This window comes from Haliotis rubra, unplaced genomic scaffold, assembly GCF_003918875.1.
Source record: "Haliotis rubra isolate DU_JTF1 unplaced genomic scaffold, ASM391887v1 Scf976, whole genome shotgun sequence".
In the NCBI taxonomy this organism is placed as follows: Eukaryota; Metazoa; Mollusca; class Gastropoda; order Lepetellida; family Haliotidae; genus Haliotis; species Haliotis rubra.
Window position 1 is genome coordinate 16,083 of NW_025767719.1, and position 25,839 is coordinate 41,921.

The 25,839-nt window shown below is 39.7% G+C and overlaps 1 protein-coding gene and 1 long non-coding RNA gene across 2 annotated transcripts in view; both read left to right on the forward strand.

Moving 5' to 3' along the window:
- Positions 1 to 1,109: 1,109 nt before the first annotated feature.
- Positions 1,110 to 25,839, forward strand: part of LOC124265378 — a 29,956-nt gene continuing 5,226 nt past the window's right edge. Inside the window, exons 1-11 of the mRNA XM_046700152.1 lie at positions 1,110 to 1,192; positions 2,525 to 2,581; positions 3,200 to 3,254; positions 4,423 to 4,514; positions 4,708 to 4,821; positions 6,868 to 6,882; positions 14,234 to 14,387; positions 14,740 to 14,792; positions 22,210 to 22,336; positions 24,623 to 24,708; positions 25,510 to 25,623. Of these exons, the coding sequence (XP_046556108.1) occupies positions 2,555 to 2,581; positions 3,200 to 3,254; positions 4,423 to 4,514; positions 4,708 to 4,821; positions 6,868 to 6,882; positions 14,234 to 14,387; positions 14,740 to 14,792; positions 22,210 to 22,336; positions 24,623 to 24,708; positions 25,510 to 25,623 (837 nt within the window). The 5' untranslated portion in view covers positions 1,110 to 1,192; positions 2,525 to 2,554. The remainder of the gene's footprint in view (positions 1,193 to 2,524; positions 2,582 to 3,199; positions 3,255 to 4,422; positions 4,515 to 4,707; positions 4,822 to 6,867; positions 6,883 to 14,233; positions 14,388 to 14,739; positions 14,793 to 22,209; positions 22,337 to 24,622; positions 24,709 to 25,509; positions 25,624 to 25,839) is intronic.
- On the forward strand, positions 13,559 to 13,810 carry LOC124265379. The gene is made up of 2 exons (XR_006895443.1): positions 13,559 to 13,591; positions 13,740 to 13,810. It is a non-coding gene; the product is annotated as an uncharacterized LOC124265379 (long non-coding RNA).

Below are 25,839 nucleotides of genomic sequence, written 5' to 3' on the forward strand. Positions count from 1 at the left end.
TTGAAAGGTTTGTTCATGCTTATACTTCCTATCCAATTTGAAAGTTCAGGTTCCAGTGTTTCCGTTATATACCGGACTTTGACCGGTACAAAGTTAGAATGTCCGGTAATTTCAAAGGGAGTCGGTCATCGTGTCTGGCAAATTTTAAAATCAATTTTCGAATTACCTCTGTCACTTATATTTTGTCCTGGAAAAAAGATTATGTTTTCACAATGACATCAAGGTTTTGTCAAATAAAAAAATAGCAGTTTGGGAAAACCCCAGGCTAAAATTAGCTGCATTGACGCATTGTGATAACCTCTAAATTTCTGAATGCTTATTTATAGGGTGTGAGGTCTCACGCACAATCAAAAGCATGATAACTTGACCGGTAAAATTTACAGAAGACAGGTAGGGCTGGGCAATATAACCGGTTTAGACATGAAAACGATACGTATTGCGATACGCTGATCGAAAACCGGTATTTTGACTTGCATTCGGAAAACTTCGTAACACTCGGAAATCTTCGGGGATTTCCTTGTTTCATTTGTGCCAAATATTATTTAAATTTTTATTTTGTCATGATTGAAAGTTGTTATTAAAGCTTAATCAAGCGTAGTGATTTTGCTGTGTTTTAGCTTTATAAATCAAGCATTAACTCGATTATAAGTCGTTTTTTGTTTAAGAATACTTCATGCAATATATTGCAATATATATCGCAACATATGCTTTCGCATTGCAATATATATCACAATGTGAAAATTCTCTGCAATACCCAACCCCTAATGACAGGTATTTGATGTGCCAGTCGGTCACAGTGTCCAGCTGTAAAAATTGCCAGCGAGAACACTGGTTCCCCTACTTTTTTTTAAGAGTATATTTGCTTATTCCTGCATAAGTTAATGATAAAACCCATTATCAGTAGTAGAAGAGAAGGGATGTGTGTCAATGGAGTGAGTGAGTGAGTGAGTATGGTTTTATGCCACTTTTAGCAATATTCCAGCAATATCACAGCAGGGGACACCAGAAATGGGCTTCACACATTGTACCCTTGTGGGGATTCGAACCCGGGTCTTCGCCGTGATGAGCAAACACTTCTTTTGTGTGATGAGCTAACCCTCTTGGCAACCTGTCTGTATTTTCTGTTTCAGGTACTGGCTTTATTGGGAGAAACCTAGTACACTATTTGATAAAGAATGAATTGGTTGCTAAGGTAAGTTATTAACATGGCTGCTTGGATGAACTAATAATATTTTTGTTAAGGTAATTTGATGTGGTTTCTATGGCATGCTTATAAAATGGTTGCTATGGTAATGTGGTTATGTGGTTGCTTAGGTAAGCTGATATGGTTACTAAGGTAAGCTGCTAGATGCCTGCTAAGGTAAGGTGGAAGGTTATTGCTGAGGTAAGCTGATACATGCTAAATTAAAGGGATAGATGCTTGCCAAGGAAAACTGAACACTCCACCAAACATTTATGCTCTGTTGAAGAATATCATTTTTGTTAACAGCTTTGGACAATTATACAGCTCATAAACAACCCCATTCTCTTCCCACAGAGGTTACTTGTCATATCTTCCTACGAACCTCTGTTCTAATACGGCCCTTTCATGGTGCGAGTGTTCAGGATTCGTGATTGGTTGCAATCAGATTTAGTTGTGCAATCAGCGACGTTGTTTCAAAAGTGATCATTCGCAAGGACTCGTTAATTTCCGTATGCTCTGAGAAAATTGGAACCTCTTCCCCTGCTCGATACGCAAACGTTTCTTCTAGACAGAACTCAGTCATGTAATGGCGGATCAATGGCGTCACCATCGCCCTCGTTGACAACGGACAAGCTTGCCATTAAATGTCTTGTGTGTCACATCAACACAAGTCCCCGGCAGAGAAGAGGGATATTTGTGGCACCATTTTTACTTGCATCGATGTAACACGTGTTCTGATTGGATAGAATGAAGGGAGGTAATTCGTGTTGCGATTTTTTGCCGCTAGGGGATTTTACGAGAACCGGGAAATATGGCCGTATTAGAACAGAGGTTCATAGGAAGATATGACAAGTAACCTCTGTGGGAAGAGAATGAAACAACCCATAATTGCCATAACGTCATGTAAATGGTTTGAGAACATCTGCTTTGAGGATCAGTTCTCATTATGTTAATCACTGGATTGTCTGATCCACACTCGACTGTTTACTGACCACTCAGTGTTCAACGCTAACATTTTTTACTACTAGTGGACTAGCGGATCTGAAAATTTTTCTGAAGAACATTTATCATTAAAGAGAAGCTTTATAGTCGTTTTACGCTTAAAAAAGCTTAATAACAGTCTCTATAATACTCATTATACTAGATGATGCTGTGCAAGATTTTTAAAAACAAAAATAAATATCTACGCGACCTGTTGGGCTATCCAGACACGATTTTAACTAGACCGGACCAGCAATTTACTAGACAATGTCATTCGGACGTGCCTTAGTGTCGAACCCTGCCATTGTTGTATATGTGGAATATTGCTAAGCGTGTCGCACGATCTATCTTGTGTTTCAGGTGCGTGTTGCTGACAAAGTTCCCCCTCAGATGGCCTGGCTGAACCCCCAACATACTGTAAGTAACCATGGTAATGGTGACTGTGATTCCCAGATAGCACCCACTCTTAGTCATTGGACTGAAAACACATGACCCTTTATGGAACCAGAGGTAATGCATCACTTTTACGAGAATATTGCAGAGTTATTCCCCTTCCCAGGATCTTCTGTCAACAGGTTTGAAATCCAAAATCGCCGCACCAATGATTCAAGAGCATCTTCACTCTCTCACTCACTCACTCACTCACTCACTATCTCACTCACTCACTCAGACAGCCAGCCTTCAGACAGCCTCTGTGGTGTAGTGCAGCCCGGAGTGCGGAAGGTCGCAGGTTTGATCCTCGGCCTCAACGTATCAAAAGACGTTAACATATGGTACTTGTTTGTCCCTGCCTGGCGCTTGGCATTAATGGGTACAACAAGGACAGGTCGGCTCGGAGTCAGTACGATGTGTCTGAGTAGGGTATTCATGCTTAACTGCAGCATGGCATCTCAGTGAACTGGCGCTATAAAACCAGCTTCAGTTATACAAGCATCCACCTTGTCATATGAGCGAAATATTCTTAAGTACAACGTTAACCCCATGTCACCTCACCTTTAAACATAGTTTCAGAAAGTTCTCACCTAAATGTTTCAGGAATCTTTCAACAGCCCAAAGGTTGAATTTCGACACTCTAACCTCATCAATCAAGGTAACTTTATCTTTGTCAATTGAATTCATATCCTTGGATTTTTAGTAGCTTAAACAACTGCCAGGAGAAGTGTTCTTTACCAAAATACAATAAAAGTTGGTACTTGTTGTTTGCCTGCCTGGTGCTCGGCATTAAGATAGTAAAACAAGGACTGTCTGTTCACAGTCAGTATACTGTGTCAGAGTGAGGCATCCATGTTGTTCTGATACAATTCATTTCATTTGTACAGATGACATTTTACGGGGCAAGAGCTATGTAACTGATATTATTACTGACAGGTGTAGTGGTGATTGGGTAGCCTAGTGGATAAAGCATTCGCTTGTCACGCCAAAGATTTGGGTTTGGTTCCTCACTTGGGTTCAATGTGTCAGGCTTATGTTGTACTGATACAATTCATTTCATTTGTACAGATGACATTTCACTGGTCAAGTGCTGTGTAACTGATATTATTACTGACAGATGTAGGGGCGGTGGGGTAGCCTAGTGGATAAAGCGTTTGCTTGTCACACCAAAGACCTGGGTTTGATTCCTCACGTGGGTTCAATCTGTCAAGATTATGTTGTACTGATACAATTCATTTCATATGTACAGATGATATTTCACTGGGCAAGTGCTATGTACAGGGATGGCAATTTTCCGCTGATCCGCGGATTTTATTTCAAATTGTTCAATTGTGAATCGTCTAAATCCATTGAGAAACCCCCTTTCGATGACACAATATTAAGTTTTCCGCTGAAAATAGATTTTCCTGTTGCCATACCTGTATGTAACTGATATTAGTACTGACAGGTGTAGGGGTGGTGGGGTAGCCTAGTGGATAAAGCGTTCGCTTGTGAGGCTGAAGACCTGGGTCCCCACATGGGTTCGATATATGAAGCTTATTTCTGGTGTCCTCTGCCATGAAATTGCTGAAATATTGCTGAAGGTGGCGTAAAACTAAACTCACTCACTCACTCTGACGTGTACTCGTGTTTGTGTACATGCTTCCACATTGCTGTGTCTGGGTTCGAATCGTTAAAGAATCGGCTCGTCATGCTGAAAACACGGGTTCGATTCCCAACACAGGCACCATGTATCAAGCCCATTTCTGGTGTCCTCTACCGTGATATTACTGGCATATAGCTAAAAGCGGCTTGAAACCATACTCACTCAATCTGTCTCGTTGCAGCTTCGGTCGACAACGCATTCGCTGATGATGGAGAGGAGTTTGATTATGTCATCAACTTGGCGGCAGAAACCAAATATGGCCAGACGGAACCAGTAAGTACCTGAACCCAGATTCGCTATGTATTTGTGTAAAATAGGCCAAATTTGTCACAATTACCCTATTAAATTTTAGCTGTTTATGTAAGCATCAAAAATGCTTTAATCCAGTCATGTTAGAATGCTGTGTGATTGCTCAATGTATCATTCTTATCTCAGCCTTCACTCACTCACTCACTCACTGTTGTAGGTCTACAAGGAAGGCATTGTCCGTCTGAGTCATAACTGTGCCGTCACTGCCGCCAGACACAAGGTCAAGGTCTACATGGAATTTTCTAGTGGTCAGATGTACTCTTCAGACAAGGTGAGTTGCCTCCCTTGACTTTTCATGTCTCAAACATTTATGAGAAACATAGGACACATTTCTGCCACAATTTCAAGACCTGGATGAAGAAGCAGATTGTTTTGTGGAGGGATATTTGAAGGAATAACAAGAAATATTTTCCCAGAACTTGGGGTTACATTCTGACATTGCAGAAACAGCAAAATACTGTCAGTACGGGCATAACCTGCTCGTATATTCAACACATTATACCTTAGTGATCGACTGATATGCTTTTTTAACATGAATACTTTTGTTCATATTCCTTAAAAATTCATTTTGTATATAAATATCAAATTCACAAACATGTATTTAAGGCCTTTGTTTCTAACTATATTGTAAAAATATAAAAACAGTCCAGTTTCTGTGGTTGTCAGAACTCCTTACACACACAAAATCTTATTTCCACTTACCGGCTCTGCACTTGTAATGAATCCTTCAGAATAGTCACAGGCAATGCATAATATCAGTTTTTATGTTGTTTAAGTGCATGTGACATAACAGTTACTTTACAACAGAGAGACACATAGTTGAGAGCCAACATCCTGTTTTTGACATCATAATACCTTTGATGTCATGTTTGTGACATCATACTGTCTTTATGTCATGTTGGGACTGATGTTTGTGATGTCATGATACCTTTGATGTCATGTTTGTGACATACTGTCTTTGATGTCATGTTGGGACATCATTTTGACATGATACCTTTGATGCGTGACATAATACCTTTGATGATATGTTTGTGATGTCATGATACCTTTGATGTCATGTCTTTGATGTCATGTTGGGACATTTACCTTTGATCATGTGTGACATGATGACTTTGATGTCATACTGTCTTTGGCGTCATGTTTGTGACATGATACCTTTGATGTCATGTTTGTGATGTCATTATACCTTTGACATCATGTTTGTGACATCATACTGTCTTTGACGTCATGTTTGTGACATCATAATACCTTTGACGTCATGTTTGTGACAATGTCTTTGACATCATGTTTGTGACATCATACTGTCTTTGACGTCATGTTTGTGACATAATACCTTTGCCGTCATGTTTGTGACATCATACTGTCTTTGACATCATGTTTGTGACGTCATAATACCTTTAACATCATAGTGTGTAACTGAAGTGGTAGGCAGAAATACATTATGGTGAAAGTACACAAATATTCATTGAGCAAATGTGTTCAGAAATTTGCGCAAGAAACCCGTATGTAAAATATGATCACAAGTTCCAAGAGCTTATGAACCTTCAATGACGATTATTTTCAGTTGTCATTGTCTATTCCCAAAAGTTCTGTTTGATTGGCATTTTAGAGCTTGATGTATAATAAGTAAGGTAAAATACTTTACGCATTACAACTTCTTTATCATATTATAATACGTCGTTACATTATAGGGGCGGTGGGGTAGCCTAATGGTTAAAGTGTTGGCTCCTCACGCTGAAGACCCAGGTTCGAATCCCCACATGGGCACAATGCGTGAAACCCATTTCTGGTGTCCCCGGCCGTGATGTTGCTGGAATATTGCTAAAAGCGGCGTAAAACCAAACTCAGTCAGTCAGTCGTTACAGTATAGATTCTTATACCCTTGTCCAGCAAGGTATAAGCGTCTATACCGAAACATCGCATCATGATAAAGAAGTTGCCATCCATAAAGTGTCATACCTTTCTTCTTATTCACATTATTCATAATAATCATGATAATCATGATAATGACACTGTCTGAAGTGGTTGTTCAACCTGTGATGATCCGGGTTAGAACTGATCTTCAGTAACCCATGCTTGTCGTAAGACTACTAAGAGGCGACAAACGGGATCAGGTGGTCAGGCTCACCGACTTGGTTGACATGTCATTGTATCCCGATTGCAGAGATCAATGCTTATGTTGTTGATCACTGCGTTGTCTGGTCCAGACTCAATTATTTACAGACCACGGCCATATAGCTGGAATATTGCTGAGTGTGGCATAAAACTAAACTCTCTCACTCAAATATTGAAATTGTTCTGGTTTTGCTGTTCCAAGCCTGAAGACGATATTGTAAGTACTCTATACGTGTGTTGTGTTTGACCTAGATAGCAGTGTTGTCTTGAGATGCTGATGTTGTGTAGACCTGGACCTAGAGCATCGTTCTGCATGCTTTACTTGTGCTATGATCCATGGTTTGTCAGCTCTATGAATGCTTTCACAGATTTCACATGTAAGCCTGTCACGGTCTATCACTGTCGGCATTCTTTTCACAGTAAGTTGATGAGCTGTGATGAAACTGAAATACTGTTTGAACATTACATAAGCTGCCAAATTTTTTGTATTTGTTTCTTAGTTTCAACTACTTTTGTTGTTTCTTGCCATTAATTATACAAGTAATGTGTCAACTTTGTCAAGTTTGATTCTCTCCAGAGATTGAAATTGTGTTATGCTTTGTCACAGTCTGATATTTGTGGGAAATTTTCCTAATCGTTTACAAAACATGTAAGAACTTCTGTAAAGATGGGAAATGACAGACATATATGTCCATTTCCCACCTTTACAGATGTTTATATATATATATTTATACCTGTGTAAGACAAGGTTTTCAACCTTTACAGAAGAAAATTTTTATTCAAGACAGAATGTTTATATATGTTGAATTTCTAAATATATTTACTGAACTTACTTACTTACTACTTGTGTAAGACAAGGTTGTATTCTATCCCCAATTCTCTTCCTGTTATATGTTGAATTTCTAAAGAAAATTTTACTGAATAATTCAAGACAGAATCTTAACTTACTACTTGTGTAAGACAAGGTTGTATTCTATCCCCAATTCTCTTCCTGTTATATGTTGAATTTTTGAAGAAAATTTTACTGAATAATTCAAGACAGAATTTTTTCATGAACTATTCCAGCATTATCTATAATAACGTTTCCTGATGATTGTGGCAGTTTTTTCGAACTCTGTTGTACTTTTACCAACCTTGTCAACTTGTTGTAATGTTGGCCACATGGGCACAATGAGTGAAGCCCATTTCTGGTGTCCCCCGCCGTGATATTGCTGGAATATTGCTAAAAGCGACGTAAAACCATATTCACTAACTCACTCACTCACTTGTAATGTTGGACTTCACAAACAAAACTCTGCCTATCATAATAATTATGTCAAATCTGCCAGATTTTTCTCATTTGTCATGAATTTGGAAATAAAATTAAAAACTATATTTTCTTCCCTTGATTATTATGAATAATTTACCAGTCTACCAGGGAGAGATCACACAGTCTGAAATGATAGACACCAAGATTCTTTAGCCCCATACTGTCCTTCAGTATCTATGTGAAATCTGTTTATAGTCTTGCATTTGTCCAAAACAGACACTCTACTGATATAACGCCTCCGTGGTATAGTGGTTAAAGCGTCCGCCACAAGACGGAACCGGGTTCGATCGATGGCGTCATCCCCACAAATGGCGTTATGTGGTACTTGTTGGTCTCATGTCTGGTTTCGGCATTAATGGGTACAACAAGGACTGGAATCGAGTCAGTATAATGTGTCTGGAGGGGGTATTCATCACTCACTCTTGGCATGGTATCTCAGTGAGCTAACTATAAAACCAGCTTAAGTCTGGGCTAGCACCCATACTATCCTTCAGTCATCATATGTGAAATATTCTTAAGTATGATGTAGAACCCAATTTCACCTCACCTCACCTCTACTGATATTGTTGGAAATTATACTTGAAATCAAATCTTGGTGATGCAAATTATTAACCATGGTGCTTAAGATTCTCTTCCCACAGAGGTTACTCAAGTCATATCTTCCCATGTACCTCTGTTGTAATACGGCCATATTTCCCGGTTCTCATAAAGTTCCTAAGCGGCAAAAAATCGCAACACAAATTATCTCCCTTTTTTCTATCCAATCAGAACACGTGTTACATCGACTTAGATCCAATATGGCAGCCACCTTGGAGTTAGTTGATCAACATGCGAAGGATGGATTTGGTATTTCATGTTTAACTAAAAATCAGAAACAAGCAATACAGAGTGCAGGAATCAATCGAAAAGATGTTTTTGCTGATGTGACACACAAGACAATCAATGGCTGGCTTGTCCGTTGTCAACGCGAGGGCAATGCCATTGATTTGCCTTTACATAACTGAGTTCTGTCTAGAAGAAACGTGAAGAGGAAGGGGAAGAGGTTCTAGTTATCCCGAAGCATACGGAAGTTACCGAGACTTTGCGAATGATCACTTTTGAAACAACGTCCAGAGGCCCAGATAAGCTGCGTATCCGGGTAAAATACGCATAGAAAATTTCCAATTACACATTGAAACATAATTGTTGCGTACCAATTATGCATTTAAAATGTTAGATACTCAAAAAGTTTAAAACAAATGCGTGCGGAATATATTTATAAAAATCGCCTGCGTAATGAAAAAGACATTGTTTGCTATCAAGATGTACTGTTAGTATAGGACAAGTGTTGTACTGTCAGTACAGGATGAGTGATTTTTTTATGAAATCATTTCCATTATATTTAAGTTGGTTTTGATTAGGTATGACATAAGGCAGAACATACCTGCTTAGTAAACTTACTCAATGACATATAATACTTCGATGAGTAATATGAGTGAAATACGCACATATTTGAGAGCAGTGGGAAACGGAAAATGAAATACCCACTCAACATTCATAATACCCACTCCGAAAAAATACAGTGGGTACAGTACCCACATGAGCTAAATCTTATCTGGAGCTCTGAATGTCGCTGATTGCACAACTAAATCTGTTTGCAACCAATCACAAATCCTGAACACAGTCACCATGAAAGGGCCGTATTAGAACAGAGGTTACGTGGGAAGATATGACTTGATTAAGTGGGAAGTCTGTGGGAATGGAATGGGTTCTAAGGACAATTTGAAGCTATCAAAATTTAACTTAGGTCCAGCACAGAACAACAGCAGACATTATCACCTAAATTTAGTGCTGATTTTGGGTGCTGCCCAATGTCCGCACCAGATAATTATGGTGTCCTATATAGGAGATAAGGAGAATGTACTAACTGTAACTTGGGAAGATTGGCAGCTGTTGTGGATGAACCTCACTTGCTCACTCACTCACTCAAACTTAGGGTTTTACACGACGCGTGATTCCTGCGTATTTTACGCAACAATTTTGTAAACGACTCTCAAAATATTATCATACGAGTCAAGCTTGACGCAAGTTTTATGGGAGGCCCTCACAATTCAGTTCAATAAAATCGATTTGATAAGCAAAAAATGATAGTGTTCGAGGATAGTTCGACTTTTACAGAGCTGTCAGATTGTTCCAGAGAACTCAGAGGAGACAGTAATCCTGACTGTTTGAATTGAACAATGGTAGTTTCATAAGGTGGTGTGACATACACAGTTACATACTGAGAATGATTAACACAAAGAAATATTAAATTTTCATGACTCCCGAATATTGAAAATGAGTCTCCCTCCTCCTCCTCCCTCCCCCCAAAATAATATTGTGAGTCACCCTGACTCCCATTTTTAAAAGTCTGTGTAAAACCCTGTCAAACTGCATGCTCCACACTAACTGTAACTTGGTAAGATTGGCAGCTGTTGTGGATGAACCTGACTCACTCACTCACTCACTCAAACTGCATGCTCCACACTGATGATGTTGTTTGGTTTCATCAGCTCGATATCGTTGCGTATGTCCACAATCTCTGTTACTCTGGCTGTCTTTACATGCAGTTGTGTAACCAAAATAGTTTTCAACTCCTGCTTTGACAGTTTGGACTGCTCAGTATGGAGTCTCCATTAGACCATGATCATACTAAGGACTGCATTACTGTGAAGAATATATTTATTCAGAAGAACCCCTTTAAACAATCCACTCATTGGGGTATTTCACATTTCACATCTTACTTGTTTATTTTGCAAAATGCAGCTTTTTGTGGTCGCTACATTATTTACAGAAAGTGTTGACGGACCCTTTATAAAGTGTGTATTGTAAACTAGGGGTGTCACGATTCACTCTCACTTCGATTCAATACGATTATGGATTCAATTCGTTCGATTCGATTAATTTCGATTTGATTCACCAAAGCTGAGGACAAAGTCAAATTTGGTGTAATATCAGTATAATTTGGCAAACTTTGGAAAATTGGCACAATGCACAATAGTGTTGTTCCGATTAATTGAAATAATCGAAGATTGATCGCAGTGACCAAACGACCAAGCAATTGATCACATTTTCTCATAATCGAACATAAACGATTTTGGAACTACTGTTTTAGTCTTTGAAATACTTGACAATGGAACATATCATTGAAATTGTCAGGGCCTGAAAACGTGTTTATTTCTTAGAAAACTCACTTCACTAACTGAAAATCCATTATTGAATATTTCTTGAAGACTCCGGGGAAGTTTATGTTCATGATATATTAGTCATCACTTTAAAGTAGCAAGTTGCATCATGTTATACATATCTGCAATAACAACCTGGATAGGAAAATCTGAAAAATGGCGCTAACCAATTTTTGTCGATGATTGTTCGTTGGTAATGAAACAATCATCAATTGTGAATTTCAACCAATTCCCAACTCTAATTATCGATTCAATTAGATTCGATTCGATTAATTTCGATTCGATTCACCAAAGCTGAGGACAAAGTCAAATTTGTTTTAATATCAGTATAATTTGGCAACTTTGGAAAATTGGCACAATGCACAATTAGAACACTGTCAAGACAAGTTGTCAACAAATACTCACTGAACAAGTGATCATGAAATTAAGTTTCAGTCCGCGAAATCAAATGTCAAGTGTTCATTGTGACTGTAATGTCACTGTAAGTCATTTGGAATGATCATGTTCTGTGCAAGGAATTTTCACTTGAAGACCGCCCCTGGGCACTTACAATGTCTCCAGCAGTGGAGAATACCTTCTCACTGGCCACAGTTGTACCAGCGAATTTTCAACATAATTTCTTACAATTTCAGGTGAAATAAACTCTCAGTATTAGAAAGTAAGTACTTTAAGATTTGAATCGAAAAGGATGCATTTGAAATCGAGATCGAATCAGTAGATCTATCGATTTGGTTTTCGATAAACCGAACCGAATCGTGACACCCCTATTGTAAACTTTAGTAACAACCGCGTCTTGATGTTTGATTGGCATTTTAGTAGATGCTATTTGATGAACATGGAGACTTTCCTGGGTTTCATCTTCTTTTTTATTGTTTGGTTTAGCGTTTCAGGGCTTGTTCCGGCCCCTCGTCAGGTACTGTTCTTTAGTTCTACCTGATGATGGGGCCAGAACAAGCCCTGAAACGCTAGCTCGCTAATAAAAGATGAAACAAATCTCCATGTTCAACATATCTTGACTTTGAATGTGCTCCATGCGTTCTGTTTCATATGAAATTTCACACATCAAATCTATGTTCAGAAGCTCTGCACTGAAAATACAGTAGTTTATATCTAAATGTATTTGCTTGCTCTCACTGCATGAAGAATGTCATTGATATCTCCTTCCTCCAAGACTTTAAGGGGAAGGGGCGGTGGGGTAGCCTAGTGGTTAAAGTGTTCGCTCGTCACGCTGGGTTCGATTCCCCACATGGGTACAATGTGTGAAGCCCATTTCTGGTGTCCCCCCGCCATGATATTGCTGGAATATTGCTAAAAGCAGTGTAAAACAGTACTCACTACCTCACTTTAAGGGGATTCCGTTCAGAACCAGGTTGCATCATACTTTAGCTCTGCCAGGTACTCAAGGAATAGTTTCATTAAATGGACTCATGTTATGGACCGCTAGGCTCACAGGTATGATCTTGTTCAGGTGGACACAAGTCTCATGTTATGGACTAGGCAGGTATGGTTTTGTTCTCACAAGTCTCATGTTATGGGTATGGTATTCTTGTTCAGGTGGACACAAGTCTCATGTTATGGACCGCTAGGCTCACAGGTATGGTTTTGTTCAGGTGGACAAGTCTCATGGAGTCTCATGTTCAGATGGACACAAGTCTCATGTTATGAACGCTAGGCTCACAGGTATGGTCTTGTTCAGGTGGACACAAGTCTCATGTTATGGACCGCTAGGCTCACAGGTATGGTCTTGTTCAGGTGGACTCATGTTATGGACCGCTAGGCTCATGTTCAGGTGGACACAAGTCTCATGTTATGCTAGCTAGGCTCACAGGTATGGTCTTGTTCAGGTGGACACAAGTCTCATGTTATGGACCGCTAGGCTCACAGGTATGGTCTTGTTCAGGTGGACACAAGTCTCATGTTATGGACCGCTAGGCTCACAGGTATGGTCTTGTTCAGGTGGACACAAGTCTCATGTCATGGACCGTTAGGCTCACAGGTATGGTCTTGGCTATTTAAGCTTCTCGGTTAAATTTACTTGTCCAACATCAAAAACCACTAGACTCACATGTATTCAAGGGTCCTGTTTGGATCCTACATCAAGGACTAGTCTGTTATTGGTTACCACAAATACGTTGGTATATGACCGAACCTAGTTTAACAGATATTTCATACTTTCACGTGGGGCAAGCTGGGCGAGCTGGGCGAGCTGGCTAAGGCACCGGGCTAGTGATCCAGCGAGGTTGAGGTGTCGGGATCGAGCCCACCTGTGACCGGGTGTAAAAACCTTGGAGTCAACTTTGTGTGCAGACTCTTTCAGTGTTGTCACAACCCCGAGTGTACAGTACACAACCCTGTGCACTTAAAAAAAACCACGAATCCGTTGGTATATGACCACATGGTAGCAACATGAATATGTGTAAATACCTATTTGCGGGTACAGCAACGTGTAGTAAACTTGGACAAAGTACTGTGACTACGTGTCCCAGTCCACCCAGCTGTGATTGGGTACATTGTAAGGATGGGAAAGCCGCAATAACTCGGTGCGCCTAGTGGCTGCAAGAGTCATATGCTCCCGGGAGTTGAGATTGATAATATCGATGTGCCGTTGAGGATTGACATCCAACGATCGAGGGAAACTACCAATGCCTTGAGCATGTACTAGTTGCTAGGATCTTTGCACTGTATAAATATCCTGTAATAATAATAAATAATGATAATAATACCCCAGATATTGATATCTTTGAGTTTATGTCAAGGACCAGTCCTCTGATGTCTGGTTTTGTTGGATTCAGGGAGCCAGGGACATCTCATCTGACAGATGTTCAAGAATCTTGTTTAGATGGTCCCACTTGGTTTGGAACTTTAGTCAACTTGGCAAGAATCAGTATTGGATTTACAACCACATAAAAATAAAATAAAACCAAATGTCTTCTCACACATGTATATTCTAATGTCAGACAAGTTTGTCCTCTTGTCCTCTGTCAAATACAAATGTCCTAAAGCCTTACACACGCCCTATTCTTGTGTCCTCAGACAAACATGTCCTCATGTTCCAGAAAGCCAACACGGAGGACTGCAAGTGTGACCCTTGGACCCACATGGCCAGACACAAGCTGGAGGTCGAGCGTGACCTCGAGAACATCCCTGACCTCAACTACATAATCATCAGGCCTGCCATCGTCTACGGGCTAGGAGACAAGAATGGTTTGAGTAAGAACATTTCCTCATCTTATTGCTCTCCACTCTGGCATGAAACATATTCAAGGGTAAAATCAAATCTGTGAAATCGATGTGAGATCGATTTCCTGTTCCATGATTAACTACTCCATGGTGATGACCTAAGGTCTGATTATGACGGACTTCTTTCCTGAATGAAATTCACCGATAGGTTACACATACTTCAATGCAGACCCGTTACTGGTGCCGAACAACTTTATACCTGCCCGTTGTTTTCCTGAATGTGTAGCGACAGGTATTTTAAGCAACAAACCTTAGAGTATATATGACAACACGAATCTGGTATCTGTCAGACACTTGTGTAGTAATCTCTATGTCTCTGCAGCTCCTCGTCTGATCATTGGTGCAATATACAAGTACACGAAGGAGAAGATGAAGGTGAGGCTCGACGCTGTTGAACTTAAGGGAGGTAACTGATCAAGTAGCTGACTCGCAGTAAACTCTGAGGCCAGTGCGTGATCCAAAGGCTGCTGCTACTGACACTACCAGTTCCCAATTTGAATAAAACGTTTCCTATTTCATCAGACGTTCACTCAAATATGATAAAATTTGGAATACACTTCAAGGTTATTTCCAAATTTGCTTGTCAAGAACAAGGAGGGGTAGCCTAGTGGTTAAAGCAATCGTTCATCGAATTTGCTTGTCAAGAACAAGGTAGTCTAGTGGTTAAAGCATTCGTTCATCGAATTTGCTTGTCAAGAACAAGGTAGTCTAGTGGATTTAAAGCATTATCGTTCATCACACCGAAGACCCGGTTCGATTCCCCACATGAGTATAATGGGAAGCCCATTTCTGTGGTGTCCCTGAGTGGGTAGCCTAGTGGTTCAAGCGTTAAGCTCGTCACTGAAGACCCTGGTTCGAATCCCCACATGGGCACAATGTGTGAAGGCCATTTCTGGTGTCCCCCGCTGTGATGTTGCTGGAATATTGCTAAAAGCGGTAGAAACCAAACTCAGTCAGTCGATCACGCCGAAGACCTGGATTGATTCCCCACATGGGTACAATGTGTGAAGCCGATATCTGGTGTCCCCCTGTCATGATATTGCTGGAATGTTGCTAAAAGCGGTGTAAAACCATACTCACTCACTGTCACTCATTTTTTTTCTCTTTGAGTTTCTGGAATATTATTGGTAGTTTGTGAGTGAGTGAGTGAGTTTAGTTTTATGCTGCACTCAGCAATATTCCAGCTATATGGCGGCGGTCTGTAAATAATCGAGTCTGGACTGGTAGTTTGTGACACAGTAGTTAATCTGTATCTTCAGCTGATGTTAACTTGTATCTTCAGCTGATGTTAACTTGTATCTTCAGCTGACGTTAACTTGTCATTAGTAAATGTCCTGTGATCAGTGTGATCAGTGATTGGGTTATGTAATGATCTTTTCTGAAAGATGGAGCTTTGATAAAAGGAAATGTTAGTGAGTGATGATTCTCTGTAGCACCTTAGGATGAAGAATGCAACAATTCTGCATCTGTAAAGTAGTAGTATTTTTCCTTATCCTGACTCATGCTCTTTTGCTTGTCTTCTTCTTCTTGCAGTAACATAGTGGAACACTTGTATCTCCCTAATTGAAGCTCCCTTCAATTTAAAATCACTAATTAGTATTCACCACGAAGTTACCTCCTTTCCACAAGCAAGGGAACGAGGGCGCCACCTCTACCCATGTGCCTCACTCTCCTTCTTCGCCCAGTGAGCTGGACGTGAGAGCTCTGTGTCTCCGACACACTATATCCCTTTGAATTATATTTAGTTAGTTACCTCGTGATAGACATCTATAGAGGTTTAGCTAGTATCCTTCAACGATTATATATTGATATTTAGTCGTTTTTCTACAGTTTAGTCACGCGGACGTGTTTGTTTTCCAGTGGATTACGCTTGATGAAAATTTCTGTACTATTGCAGATTACGCTTTTTATGCTGCTGCTGATCCGCCTTTAATATGATGTACGAGCCATGTTTATTATATTCACATTGCAGTTGGGCGGTACTAATTTATCCAATTCTACCTTTTATTAATATTTACTTTGGCGCTTGGCACGCATAGCAGATAGGTCGCGTATGCAGACTCTAGTATGACTGATACACCGGAACCCCTCACCAGTTCACGGCTGTTGGCCAATTCTCCCCCGTGTGGTGTTCCGCTAGAGTGGTGGAGAGGTGTGGGACGTAGTCCGCCATCTCCAAGAAGCATCCTGCTTCCCCAGACATCCCATCGCCGCAGCAGAAGACTAGAGGTTTTTGTTTTTTCTACTACATCTCAACAACCGGTGACCGCTCCCATCGAAGTTTTGGGCCTGTATGATGATCAGCCGGTCATCATACCGATGTACATCAAGATTGACCGATGTCGCACAGATCAGCATGCAGCCTGATGTACCAACGCAGATATCGCATGATCGCCCTGAGGGTCCCATCATTACTAACACTCAACGCAGACGCCGCGACACCCAGGGCAGCGCCGACCTCTGAGGGGAAAATCAACGAAGTCTACTAGGACTTTCTCAACCGAGATTGTTCCAGCCGATGACCTGGACTCCTAATGATGATCAGCTGATCATCATCCCCACGCATCGCCACAAGAAACGACCGGGTGATAGCTACAACGACATCAGCAGAGATCACCATGCAGCCTGATGCCTCTACACTGATGTCGGACGATTTTCCGGTGGACCCCTCCATTAACACCGCAGATAAAGCACCGGTCGACCTCCGCCGCGAGACCATCCCAGAAGACATGATGCGACAAATTATGAACATCATGGAGGACCAATATCTGGCGGTAGCAGGGTCCGAAGTTTCGCTGAAGGCTCCAACGACAGCACCCCAGAGGCACCCCCGCCAACGAAAGCAGCCAGGACGATGTCACCTTCGCTAAGGAAGTCAATGGACCACCTTGACGAAGGACCTAGATGTACAGCCTTCGCTAAGGCCTTCTGGCGGAAAGGACTCTAGATGGACAGCCTTCGGCGAAAGAACCTAGATGTACAGCCTTCAAGGACGACTTCGCTAAGGCAGGATAGATCATCACCTTTTGCGGTTTCATCCCTAGATGTGGACTCGACCATCAGACATCACGGAAGCCTTCGCTGAAGGTCATATCGCCGTTCTCCGACCGACGAGAGGAAGCTTCAAGGCAATGCGCCGGCGACACCTGAATCCAGATCATCATCATCTAGAAGGACATCGAGGGATTCATACAAGAGCTTCGCTAAACTATCAACGCCCCTCACAAGTTCTCGAGAAGATCAACCCATAGACAAGTTGATCATCGATATCAAGTATAAGAACTACAATCGATATTGGTTCTGTTGAATCCATGACGAGACGTATGTTCGCTGGCCTAAATAGATCTAGAACGATCAATTAGACACTTATCACCAGACTTCGTGAATACTTCACTTCTGAATATGATAAGATGATCCATGCGCCCTATTTCTAGGCAAGCGCTTCAACCGATCCCACATCCTGTTAAACACAGAGGCTGTTCACGAAGCAAGCCATATATATATTTTATATATATATATATATACTAATCGGCTTTTGATTCGACACCTTCGCGATGGTCGCTAAGGCTAAGTGGCTCCAAGTCTACTTCACCCAGAAGATCTAGAAAGGATACTGGTGAACTTCGCTAAGTCTCCGGGCGCTCACCGAGGAAGTCTCCTCCAAGGTTTCCATATACCAGCCACTCGGCCATATATAGCTACTCGCCAGTCCGTTTCAAGACGCCGCGATAAGTTGATTATCAACTGTATGCCAGATGCCGCCTATAAGCCTCCACGCGAAGATAATTGCCTCAGCTATTTACAACACAGAACGTCGCTGTATTATTAGTCAATCGACATTTCATAGATCTTCACAGAAATCAACTATTCGTGATAAATTGCTAATATACAATCCCGACGACGATCGATACGATTATCTACATGCTGACCATTACGCATATCTGCAGACAATTCAATATCGAAATTGAACAGCAGCCTTGTTACAGCCAGTATAACTCTTTAATCACAAAGTTTCTGAGAAGAAATATGTACAAGTTCAACGTTAATTCTACAATTATGACGATACATTCATGTATACAGTCTACAAGCTCACAACTTGCAAGTTGTTTATACCCTTATATATAAGGAAGTCGGAATTATATTCAAAACTGAAATTACTTTCTACGACAACCAGGAAAATAACCTACCCAGCATAAAATTACAGAGCCTGAGATTTTTCACCGGAGGTTTTCGCTTCAGCGGTTACCATTAACCCTCGAAACACGTGGTCACTCCGGATAACTTCGAAGTTACGGTGAAGACCGACGCTTATGCTAATATCAACTTAATTTACAAGAATTTATTCAAGGTGGGTTTTTTCCCGCTACACCGTGACATCACAGCGGGTATTATACAGAATCAAAATGCCTTGTTCTGATTGGACCGCTGAGGGACAACGACTCTACACAGAGGTCGATCTCTATTCACAGTTCAAGACTTACGCTACAAGTGACAACTATATATCAGTGAACGAGCAAGCCTCATTACAGTCCAGTTAACCTGAACATTCATGATTAGACTGCCTTTCTTCAAGTTAGAGACCTCCCTGTCAAGTTAAGACGAGGGATCGCAGTCAGGCGATTTTACATAAAGTTCAACGAGGACAGACACACCTGGTTGTGCACCTACATCATCAAGGACTTCGCGAGCTTAATTACCTAGGACGAAAGATACAAGTGGATCTTAAATCCACAGCGCTTCAGACTACAGCTGAATTTCATCAAGCGACTAACACAACTAGATGGTTAGTAAACCTACTAAACTTCTGTTTGGAGAATAAAACGGAAATTTCACGCCTAACCTGGGATATGAATATAGTGCTCCAACACCTCACAAGTGAGGTTTATGAACACGCTTTGATGACATACTTGGACCCCATGATACGATGATTCTATCAAGATGGCCAGCAAGAGCACTGTAAATTTATCTCCACCAAACCAAACAGGAGGAAAAATGCAAACAGATTATTTTTCTATCATCAACTTACAGAGTGAAGTCTCATGTATTATATCTCCATTTGATCAGAACTGTCATACTACGCGGGCATATGCGGATGGACCTATTCCGACCCTCCATGAGCTTAATACTCATGATATTATAGCTTAACTTCTACAATTGTTGTACACAAATATGATTGAAATAATGGAGGGTTTATTTCTGAACCGATATGGTGGTTGCAAACCATTATCTGAGAGATATCACCACCGAGGACGCCTCAGGTATACACCAATTCGATCCCATGGTCCTCAGACAACAGCTGATAGTTCTCTGAGAAGATAAGTCAATCTAACAGATTTTTACTTATCTTATAACAATACTAAATAGCTTCATGCTATATATAATTTACTTAAGTTCCTTTTATCATCACAGTACTATGATTATTACATCATACAATATATAAGTTAACAACTCTACAGAGTTTGTTATTATATATATTTACCTTAAGTTATTCATATCTTAAGAGTAATACTATGGTTACATGATAAATGCATTAGCTAACAAACTCTACAGAGTTTTTATTATTTTATACATAGCTTAAGTTAATTAAGCTAACAAACTCTACTGAGTTTTACTATTATATAGGTAACTTAAGCTAATTATACCTTAAGCATAGTACTATACTCATATTATTAAAATATATTGGCTAACAAACTCCTAAGGAGTTTTGCTATTATATAGGTAGCTTAAGCTTATTCATATCTTAAGCTTAGTACTATGTTTATATCATATAAGTAGATTAGCTAACAAACTCTAAAGAGTTTTTTTTTTGCTATTTGGCTTAAGTATCATCATATTTCTAAGCAATATGGTTATATTATAACATGTATTAGCTAACAAACTCTACAGAGTTTTAGCTATTATATATGTAACTTAAGCTTATTCATATCTTAAGCATAGTACTATGTTTATATCATATAGGTATATTAGCTATCAAAACTCTAAAAGAGGGTTTTGCTATTATATATTTCGCTTAAGTTTTATCATATTTTAAGCTTTATGGTTACATTATAACATGTATTAGCTAACAAACTCTAATGGAGTTCTTGCTATTATATATGTAGCTTAAGTTTTCCTTCATAAGCTCAATACTAGGTTTATATCATAGCTAACAAACTCTAAAGGGTTGTTTTCGCTTATTATACAATTAGCTTAAGCTTTCATCATATCTTAAGCAGTATGTTTACATTATAAAGGTATTAGCTAACAAACCCGACGGAGTTTTGTTATTTATATATATATAGCTTAAGTTTCATCATAACTTAAGCTCAGTACTATGTTTTTAACATAAAAGTATATTAGTTAATAAACTCTAAGGAGTTTATTTTGCTATATACATTTAGCTTAAGTCTAATCTTATCTTAAGCTTAGTACTATGGTTACACTCTATAAACATATTAGCTAATAAACTCTACAGAGTTTTTGGCTATTATATATGTAGCTTAAGTTAATAATATCTTAAGCACAATACTATACTCATATTGTAAAATATATTAGCTAACAAACTCACGGAGTTTTGCTATTATATATGTAGCTTAAGTTCATTATATCTTAAGCACACTACTATACTCATATTGTAAAATATATTAGCTAACAAACTCTAATGAGTTTTGCTATTATATATGTAGCTTAAGTTAATTATATCTTAAGCACACTACTATACTCATATTGTAAAATATATTAGCTAACAAAACCCTACAGAGTTTTGCTATATATATGTAGCTTAAGTTAATTATATCTTAAGCTCAGTACTATACTAATATTATAAAAAATATATTAGCTAACAAACTCTACAGAGTTTGGCTATTATATATGTAGCTTAAGTTAATTATAGCTTAAGCACAGTACTATACTCATATTATAAAAATATATTAACTAACAAACTCTACAGAGTTTTTGCTATTATATATGTAGCTAAAGCTTATTCATATCTTAAGCTCAGCATTATATCTATATCATATAAGTATATTAACTAACAAACTCTAAAGAGTTTGCTATTATATAATTAGCTTAAGTTTAATCATATCTTAAGCTTAGTACTATGTTATATCTTAAAGTATTTTAGCTAACAAACTCTAAGGAGTTTATACTAGCATATTAACAAGCTTAAGTCTATTAGTCTTAAGCATTGTATTAATGTTATATATACTTTATCATAATAAGTACATGGTAATAACCTTTATATGGCAGCTGATAAGTTAGCAGCAGGAATTCATCAGTTCAGTGCCTTTATGAAGTTCCCATAGGGTTATTACAATCATCACAGTTCAAATCACTAATTATTAAAAATCTAAAGTATTAGATATTCCCACCTCCGTCTCCGTGAGGATGCTACAAACAAAAGAGCATGAGTCAGGATAAGGAAAAAATATGTAATTTTTAGAGTAAAATTGATATTTTATACTTATCCTGACTCATGAGGTCAGCCCTCCCATCCTCCCCAAATAACACTTTGGATTTCCCTGTAAATTCAAATGTTGGGCTCAGTATATGAGGAGAGAGTGAGGCACATGGGTAGAGGTGGCCCTCGTCCCCGCTTGTGGAAAGGAGGTAACTTCGTGGTGAATACTAATTAGTGATTTTAAATTGAAGGGAGCTTCAATTAGGGAGATACAAGTGTTCCACTATGTTCGCAAGAAGAAGAAGACAAGCAAAAGAGCATGAGTCAGGATAAGTATAAAATATCAATTTTACTCTAAAAAGTAGTTTTCCTTTCAAAGTGTGTCTTTATTTTGATGTCCCTGTTTACCATCAGATGCTGTGGACAAAAGACCTGAAGATGAACACAATCCATGTGGACGACCTGTGTGCTGCTGTGTGGACCTTGTGTCAGCAGGGCAAGCCACGACAGATATACAACCTGGTGGACAAGGGCGATACCAGTGAGTATGTCAGATATACAACCTGGTGGACAAGGGCGATACCAGTGAGTATGTCAGATATACAACCTGGTGGACAAGGGCGATACCAGTGAGTATGTCAGATATACAACCTGGTGGACAAGGGCGATACCAGTGAGTATGTCAGATATACAACCTGGTGGACAAGGGCGATACCAGTGAGTATGTCAGATATACAACCTGGTGGACAAGGGCAATACCAGTGAGCATGTCAGATATACACCAGCACAAGTCAGTTAGTGTCACATAAATTATATATTCAGAAGCAATCTTATTTAAATCAAACCTTTACGTCTGAAGACCTGGCTTTATAAAGATCTGAGGAATCCTCTATACAAAGTCCACACTAGGGACCAATAAAGAGGGTGCATGAGTTCCTGAGCTGATCAGATGTCAGGTTTCTAAAACAAATCCGATTCTTTTCTAAACCATCTTGATTCCAAAAAAGAATCAGAAAAGCACCACAGAACACAAATATAAACCTGTCAGTGTGCCCCACAAACTCTGATGCCATGTTGCACAGAAACAGCAGCAAGTTATATGAATTATCCTGAACTATGTAATACCTTGGCTTTTCTTTTTGGCTTTCGGAACTGCCCATTTACCTTCATTTTCAAAATCAGAAGGTTTGGTTTGAATGTGTTACTCAATCATACAGAGACTCCAGGCACTAGCTGGAACATTCTCTTTCCACAGAGGTTACTTAAGTCATATCTTCCCACGTAACCTCTGTTGTTCTATACGGCCCTTTCATGGTGCGAGTGTTCAGGATTCGTGATTGGTTGCAATCGGATTTAGTTGTGCAATCAGCGACGTTGTTTCAAAAGTGATCATTCGATAAGCCTCGGTAATTTCCGTATGCTTCGGGAAAAATAGAACCTCTTCCCCTACGCGATGCGCAAACGTTTCATCTAGACATAACTCGGTCATGTAATGGCGGGTCAATGGCGTCTCCATTGCCCTCGTTGACAACGGACAAGCTATGCATTAAATGTCTTGTGTGTCACATCGTCATAAGTCATCGGCAGATGAGGGATATTTGTGGCCCCACTTTCTATTGCTAGTTTCTGATTTTCAGTTAAACATGAGATACCGAATCTATCCTTCGTATATTGAGCAACTAACTCCATGATGGCCGCCATATTGGCTCTAAGTCGATGTAACACGTGTTCTGATTGGATAGAAAGAAGGGAGATAATTCATGTTGCGATTTTTGCTGCCAGGGTACTGTAAAAGTATTATATTTCGCGCAGGTTTTAATTTCAAAACATTTTAGCGCGAAAATTTATATAATAACCGCGAATAAACCTGTCATTCATTCAGTCTAGCCACGCTCGCCCCTGAGTTGTTACCATAACACATCAAGTTTGAAGACAGAAATTTACGGGAATCTTAAAATGACGACTGATAGTAGCATATAGAATCATACTTAACTGTCGCTGTAATGGATTTCCCAAAACATAATTAAATAATGAGCCAAATCGAATTAGCTTAAAACAGCAATGTGTGTTGTGGCCGCCATGGAAATTGGTCACATGACAGATGGTTTGATACAAAACAGATTACCATGAAACGACTAGGAAAGAAATAACAGCAGTATTTTATTTATTCATTAAGATTTTATTTACCAGTACATCATGAAGCTTAATAGTCACTTAACACTCAATCATCTCATTCACAACAACCCGGCTTGTTTGAAATCACAAAGAGCTTCATATACAGTAGAAGTTAATTGGCCAGATCGTCAGAATTCGGAACATAAGAATGATGTGTTTTTCATCTCTTACGTGAGTAAACGGATTACTGTGTACTAGTATATCGCACAGATAGGGATTTCCTGTGAGTAAGCAATAAACGCCACCTGACAGGTTAAGCCACTCTGTTTGTTTTCACTGCTATTAGTGGCGGCCAAAGAGACAGCTGGCAGTTCCGGCAATTACTGATTGCGCGAATAATTGACCGCGTGATGTAGTCTAAACTGTCAATTCCGCGAAAATTGCACCACGCGAAAATAAGTACGTTTACAGTATTTTACGAGAACCGGGAAATATGGCCGTATTAGAACAGAGGTTACGTGGGAAGATATGACTTGAGTAACCTCTATGGGAAGAGAATGTAGCTGGAAAGGTCTTTGTGTGGAAGGGTAGTGTTTGAGGATAATAGATCTGATTTTACTGTATTGATTTATAAGCTGTCTGTTAGTCGTATTTTAGCAATAGCAGTTTGTGGGAGTGGGTTGTTACTGATTGTGAACTTCTTCATTTGCAGCACAAGGAAGAATCAGTGAGCTGGTATCGGAAATCTTCGACATCAACTTTGACTTCGTTGGCTCCGTAATGTCAACCATGGCCAAGGTTGGTAACAGTTCTTAACAGTTTCTGCTGTAATCCGAGTCCTTGGGGGACATGTATCTTATTTCTGACCCGTGATGATCCATGTTATGATTGGTCTTCAGCATCACATACTTGTTATAACCCGTGAAGGTCCAGGTTAGAATATTGATCTTCAGTAGCCCATGCTTGTCGTAAGAGGCGTCTAACGGGATTGGGTGGTCAGACTGGCTGACTTGGTTGACAGATATCATCAGTTCCCAGATCGATGCTCATGCTGTTGATCACTGGATTGTCTGGTCCAGACTCGATTATTTACAGACCGCCGCCATATAGCTGGAATATTGCTGAGTGTGGCGTAAATCCTAACTCACTCACTCACTCACATGCTTGTTGTTCGAGGTAAATAACATGCTGGGTGGTCAGGATCGCTGACTTGGTTGAAGTCAGGGCTCATGTTGAGGAACCTGATTTCCCCTGACTTAGGTGTATGTTGACACAAAAAGCTTGTTGCACCAGACAAAAACATAAATTGAAGTTGAAATATAAATGCTCCAGATCATCTAAATGAGTAAACCCAAATGAGATTAAAACAGTCATTTGGTCTCCTTCGAAAATTATGAGTAAAAAGTTTAAAGTGAGAACTGTTAAAGAATTGAATTTTTGGTGTTATATAAACAGTTACGTGTCTGATATGGTACACAAAATCCTTACTTGAAAAAAAAAAGGAGAAATTTAAAGGGAGATAATTCATCTTTAGGTTTCAGTTGAACATGACGAATGTGATGGGGGTTGAAAGGGAGATAATTCATTTGTTGGTTTCAGTTGAACATGACGAATGTGGTGGAGGATATCAACGACAAGCACATGGCACCATGGGCCGACGCGTGTCAGAGGGACAACATCGTCAACACACCGCTCAACCCATTCATTGACCAGGTACAACAGTCTTGTAAATGTTTCTTGGAGCTATTGATACGTCTCATGCTATGAATGAGGCCAACGGCCCTAATCCACAAAGCCATTGTAGCAGTGTGCAAAATAGCCACTGGCCTGTTAGCCTGTTGCTAGTAAAACTGCAGTCGGGCCAGTCCACCGTCACATACCCAACAGGCGAGTGAATTTTCATGTGGTCATTTTGTAAATATATCACTC